At 41.6% G+C, this 6,422-nt stretch overlaps 1 protein-coding gene across 1 annotated transcript; it reads left to right on the top strand.

The window, feature by feature from the left end:
* The first annotated feature begins 378 nt into the window (after positions 1–378).
* On the top strand, positions 379–4,553 carry LOC145433859 (uncharacterized). The gene is made up of 2 exons (XM_080311114.1): positions 379–1,684; positions 3,592–4,553. Exons 1-2 carry the CDS (start codon positions 1,215–1,217, stop codon positions 3,839–3,841), a joined length of 720 nt encoding a protein of 239 aa, XP_080167240.1. The 5' UTR covers positions 379–1,214; the 3' UTR covers positions 3,842–4,553.
* Positions 4,554–6,422: the final 1,869 nt, after the last annotated feature.

The following is a 6,422-nucleotide window of genomic DNA, read 5'->3' as shown; positions in this document are numbered from 1 at the left end:
TACAATAGAAATCTTCCCTATTTAGGAAAGCTCGGTATGATTTAAAGGTCCTGCCGTCGGAGGTATTTTAAACGGTATGAAATATAGTCCAACCTGGGCCTACGATGTTTACTAATAATATTTTCCGTGTCATTTCACAAGATGCAGCCAGATAAATGGCGAGCAACTACATATTTGCCATATTTCAATATACACTCACGTCGTCGGCATCACTGTTTCAAGACAAAATGAATACCACAATGCTTTTTTTATTATATGGTAGCTTCAGCGAACAAACTATCTTCGCACGGACATAGAAAGCAGATAACAGACGACGTGTGCGCGTTATCACCTACACACACGAAAAATGTGATCAGGAATGAAGCGGTGTGAGTCGTGGTGTGAGATTATACACGGATTGATTCAGAAAAGTTTTGCCGAAAAATTGAAATTGCTCACAAAAGTCAACGAAGAAAAAACTGAAGACGTTTCTCTGCTTAATTCGTCCAAGAGTGAGCGGAACCAAACTGTCAGAATCAAGCGGAGTTGACTGTACATGTCATTAATTTAGGTTTTGGGTCAGATCCTAGAGACTATAGGAGTGGCAATTCATCACAAGGATTCTCTTCCGGTCTGTATGTAATTTAATCATGTACCATAAAAAGCACTAACCATGCACTTGGTAATTAACTAACACAGATATGTTGAAATATATTCATCTCAGCATTGTACATAACGTCCAAACGTAATGTCGTAACGGCCGCCATATTTTACGTCATTAATGCCAAAATTATGAAATAACGCCTCATTCTTCAACAATTCACATTCCACCGCAGTATGTGGCGAACATTGGCAGACATTTATTCATGGTCAAAATTGAAACGTAATAACTTCTGGGCGTAATACACCAAAGTTTCGTGAATATTCTCTATTTTCGATTCAAAGTTAACGTTGAAATTACCAAATATATTGCGTAGAAAATCCCGAGCTCTCTTTAGGGACCATATCGTGCCTATATATTAGCAAATACCGTACCATTTTCTCAATATCAAATAATTAGCCTTCTTAATTACTTTCTTGTTACCACATTTCTGTGTGTCATCTTTTTTCCTTTTTTTGATGATAGGCAGAGTACAAAAAGTGTTGGGCGATGTCACATCATACCACTTGCAGATTTTACCATTCTAAGAGTCTTCATAATAAGTAGAGACGCGAATAATCAGCAATATAACGAGATGACGAGCGTGAAGGGTGTCAGGAATGAAGCAGTCAGCTTTTTAATAACTTCTCTGTGTCTGTGGGATTTGGTACTGTCGTCAAGATTGACGATGCCGGGACAGACCATTATCGAGGTTGAAAACACGCAAGCCACCGTGCCGGAATTCACCACGAGCGAGACAATTATCAGAGCCCGACCACACATAAAGAATCACGAAGCTCTCCTCACGCAGTGTCAGTACTTTCCTACCTCGAATCTGCGTAGCATATGTCGGAAAATCGCGGAAAATCCGGTAATCGCCTCAATGAGAGAGAACGTTCGCGGCAACCTGAAACGATATCGAATTCCTATTACTCACGTCACGAAGAGCGGACATTCCGCGTTCGGACACGAGCTAGCCCCAAAATGCCCCGTGTACGCAGCATCAGAAACCCGGGAAAGAAGCCTATCGCCGTGGCGACTCGTATCGAATTTCGACCAGCACCGGTAAGTACATGTTACATCCCATCGCTTCAAACAATCTACTTTATCCACGTGCAATGACATGGAGTCGAGTGAGGTTTCTGGCTTGAATTATACACTATAAGGAATAGGCCTATAGCAATCGATTTATCACTATTACGGTTAGGTAAAATACGTCCCGTTTTAACGAGTTGACCCTTGACAGTGCCAACGTAATTACGTACGTTTAGTTTGCAAATGCAGTCGACGGGTGCATTACGTAAACATCGACTAAAATTGTATGTGACTGATTGGCACTGTACCTGCTAACATGAACAGAACATAGGATTTGCGGCAAGTCTTTTCAACGCTTCTGTTACTTTTCGCTGCAGAAATATTGCGCAATAATAGTCTGCAATATTTTGCCCTGTTACGTAATACTCGCGCTGCTATTTTATACTTGAAACTCTTTATTGGACAATCGGTCAACAGTATCATAAGTCATGAAATTGCCAGCTGGAGGAGCAGCGGAGCGAATTTCTCGTGACTCAAAATCGTTGCTCGCGATCCTACCTTAGAGATATAGAAAGAGCCGCCTTGTTGCATCCGTACACACGAATGATGCCAACGAAAAAAATCCAAGATCGGCTGAATGCAGCTCAAATGGTGCTGATCCTAGCTCAAGTGCACATATGACCGGCGAACACAATCTTAGGATTTCATAGTTCGCCTCTTCGTAGAAGGCGCAAGGTGGTGGCGCGGATTAGAGTGTTTCTTCCTCAGGAAATACGTGCTGTATGATTGCGCAAAACGCCGACAAATTTGTCATAATCAGAGACATATTGCGATCGGCGCTATGTCATTGATGATAATGAGCCCTAATACATAAATAATAACGTCTCGTGATTTCAATGCTGTCCGGAGTATCGCGAAATTCGTTACAGCTTTGGAAATTGCAATCCTGATTACTGCTGTCCCTAATTAACACCAGTAATTAGCAGCATCGACTTCGGTTGTATAATTGGACAACTGGAAACCAATACGCAATAATATAGACAAGGCACATTTTATATCGTTCACGAATTTCACATCATTTCCTGCTAATATTACCGGCGAATTTCCGGCTTATGCGACCAACCGTCCAGTGCCAGGCTAATGGCTGGCTTGTTTCACTTCGGCAGTGTCGCAAACGCTGCATTGTCAAGTTTGCAAACACGGAAAAATTCCACAATGCCGTAAAGCTGTCAAAATGGCTGGAAGTTATGAGTCGTGACACCGCAATTTGACGTTGCAACATCCTCGACTGCTACTTTACGGTATTTCAGTACTTGAAATCAGCGGCATTAGAGCTATAAAATGTCACGTTTCGGGCACGCATTCTTGATGATTTCTGAAGGTTCCGTGGCTAAGTATAGTGCGAGCGGATATCCCGATCGAATATCAAGTATACAGGTGACTAAAGCGTCATAGGTGGTATGATAGAGACCGCGTACCGTTAATTTTGTAGTGCAACGAGATAATGATATATCCCCGAAATTGCGACACGCTATTGGTAAAACGAGGCGGTTATTTCAGTCACATGCCCTGGCGGTAAATTGATAGCATAAATGACCGTAAAAACGCACATACATACGGGCCGCTGTAAAATACAAGATGTTCCATCAAGTGGAGTAACGTTTGATCGTCTCGGTTGAAACTGACGAATGACACAGTAAAAATCACGATTGGTTAATCTGGAAGCGATACCGAAACCAGCATAATATTGTAATCAGCGTGTTTCTATTACACACGTAATGAGCTTTCGCGACCGCACTTCCCTTTATCCCAGCACAACACGTCTCGTGAGCATGTAAAACAAATTTCACGCCACGCAATAACGATAACCGACTTTCACCGCTTACGCGAACGTCCAGTCTATACGCGAACATTTAAAAAATCCATCTCTTCCACAGATACCCGCAGTGGATACCGGAAGCCAAATGTTTATGTAAAGGATGCATCGACATGGCCACTGGGAAGGAGAACCGACTTTTCGTATCTAGTGTCATCAAGGTCAAAGTTCGATTTTTGAGGATGAACCTGACCTCGTCGACTTCAACATTTCGCCAATGCACAGACGAGACGTGCTACCCCTCTGACGAAGACGTTTCCGTTGGCTGCCACTGCGTCATCCCAGGAACAATTGTTGCTAAGAAGCGGTAGAGTTGACTCCACTGCGTCAATCATTCGAACCGATCGAATCGGTGAAAGATAGCGCTGCGCCGCTCACGAGATGACTTCTATATAGATAGGTTTAGAAACCAATATTATGCCTTCTCGCGAGGCACGGATATTAGCACTGTGCATATCATTAAACCCACGAGCCGACCCGAAGCTTTTCAGTGACATAACTGCTGCCTTATTGCTTGGCGTTTGCAGTGCTTCCATCTCTTACTCGAGATAAACGCTGTGTTGTAGCGAAGTCTTTAGCATTCCGATGCGCTTTATTTGAGCCGCAGCCCTGCTTTATGTGGAAACAATGCTGTCAGTCAGTCAACTCAATTCCTTTGACCTCTCGCAAAATCGAAATCCCCGATACCTAATAATAATCATCGGCGGTAGCTACGCCCGACAGGGACGTGTTTTCGGACTTGCCCAATGATTTTGAAGTATTGATTGAATTGTAATGTAGAGCTTTCACGCCACATATTTTGGCGTAGGCTGCGTGGAAGTGTTTGACAAGGGTTTCATAATCCACTGTACTATCTTTTTTTATTGATATTACCATTGCAGTGTACTTTCCCGCTTTCCGACTTGAAATTGTTTTCAATTTTATCTCTTTATCTCGCGAACGTCTTTGTCGCATTTAATCTATAGACTCTTTCAAGCAATTCACTTATGAATCCTATTTATTCATTATATTGTAAACTTTGTGAATTATGGTAACTATTGAACGCGTGTTCACGGGGCTGAATTTAGGTAATTCTAGATGAGACAGTAGATTTATATTTACATTTAGTGGACATGGATACATGGATGGTAATGTCTGTCTGTGAATTTGCCGGCGAACCTTGACGATCGACTTTGATGGGTCAGGAGTAAAAATGCGACGGGGATAGGCATTATATAAAATGTCGGCATCATATCTTTCGCAATAGCATCGCCGTCGAGGTATCGGAGGCGGTTTGCATAAGAAACCGTATTGCCTTTGTGGGGGAAATACCACAAAGATCTAGACGCCTTCAAAAAGTACAGCTCTTGAGACGGTGGCATTATAACATATAGGTGCAAGAGACACACAGAAGATGCATATTCAAGGCTTAGGAAAGAATCAGACATTTCAGAGGCATTATTTCTGTTCAAGTATCAGCTATGAATGGCCACAGGGGTTAGTCATGAGGTATTTCTATTTCAGTGGATATTTCTTTTCTGGATCCAGATCTTTATCGTATCCCGGTGATTTACGAATCTTACTACGTCATGAGCAGAGCGTTTACCTACATAAGATTACGCAATAGTGCGCCAAAACGCTGCGTGAATTTTGTATTACTTCCAAGGTTCCCTGCATAGATGATCACACGCTTCATGCTCCCAGTAGTTACGGTTGCATTTAAAACAAATCGTGTTTTAAATTCCACCTGTTTGAAACATATTTTTAAAATCGTTCTAAACAAACACCTTTTCAAAAATTCATTGGGTGTATTTTTTTACAAAACCATTTGTGGTACAAGACCATGTAGCACGACGATGACGTCCAATATCGAGCCTTGAAGCAGTCAGTATATCACCAGTTCCCTCTCACAGGTTTTATCAGTAGACCGATAATTACTGGATAAACTTTTATTAGGGATGGGGAGTCATTTCCGCCTCCCTAGTGATGTCAGTGGTACTATCTAAACTTATTGGTAGTGATGAACTCGTGGCAACATCACAATTTTGAACGTTATATTCATGGTAGACCCAATACGAAATTATTTCTGTTCAAGTTGAAAGGGCAATATTTAATGGGGGTCGAATGGAAGATAGCTATTTTAGCTGTTCAATTCTACTTCAATTTTACTTATGGGTATGAGGTCGTAATGATTGATAATAATCAAAAAAAAAAACTCGACTTGCAATACTAGTGTATGGAATTAAACTTTGCGCAGTTCTGTGACAATCGATCTCAGTAAAATTATCATAATGGCATATTTGCAAGACACATTATGCTATATTTTGCAAATCTTGTCATGACTCAAGATGACCTTTTTATGGATAACATTGAAAAGAGGATTCGCGAACTTCCAGCAATCGCTGCTAAATGCAGATTGTTCTATCGCACATGTACGCCTATTGGAGTGAATTTAACACGTGGAAATATTTCGTGAACGCACAAGTATAGTAAAATTCACGAGCATTCTATCTTGCGCACATCCACATCGACGATTCAAATATTGCAACTGCAGTTGGTAATTTTCATAGGTGGCCATGCTACAAAACCACAATAAAACATATTTTATTCAAGGGTCATGTTCAAACGTCTGTGTTTCGAGTGAATTAACAATTTCTACCAGCGCACTCACGCCGAATGTGGCATTGCATTTATTGAACAACTTTTTGGCGCTTATCGTCGATAAGGTCATTTGTGCCCGATCACAAAAATTGTCTGTTGCTTGGTCTTTGCTTGAGGTACGATTTTCTCGGACTTCGTTCAGTCACACTCTCATTCGCGTCTTTCACTCTCTGTCGCACGCGTCCTCGTCATGGTCAGTTGCAGCCGATTTTTCGTAAGCTCGACTTTACTTGCTTCATCTGGGCTTTTCGT

The sequence above is a fragment of the Botryllus schlosseri genome, chromosome 2, assembly GCF_051294905.1.
Source record: "Botryllus schlosseri isolate E-star chromosome 2, Bs_hap1, whole genome shotgun sequence".
NCBI classification, from domain to species: domain Eukaryota; kingdom Metazoa; phylum Chordata; class Ascidiacea; order Stolidobranchia; family Styelidae; genus Botryllus; species Botryllus schlosseri.
Note: the sequence above shows the minus strand (reverse complement) of the source record. Positions and strands in the feature narration are given on the sequence as shown.

Excerpts from the sequence above, each read along its gene's own strand:
- LOC145433859 (XM_080311114.1), top strand. The coding sequence starts at position 1,215 with ATGACGAGCGTGAAGGGTGTCAGGAATGAAGCAGTCAGCTTTTTAATA. Across the intron at positions 1,685-3,591 it reads TCGAATTTCGACCAGCACCG|ATACCCGCAGTGGATACCGG; the intron begins GTAAGTACATGT and ends TCTCTTCCACAG.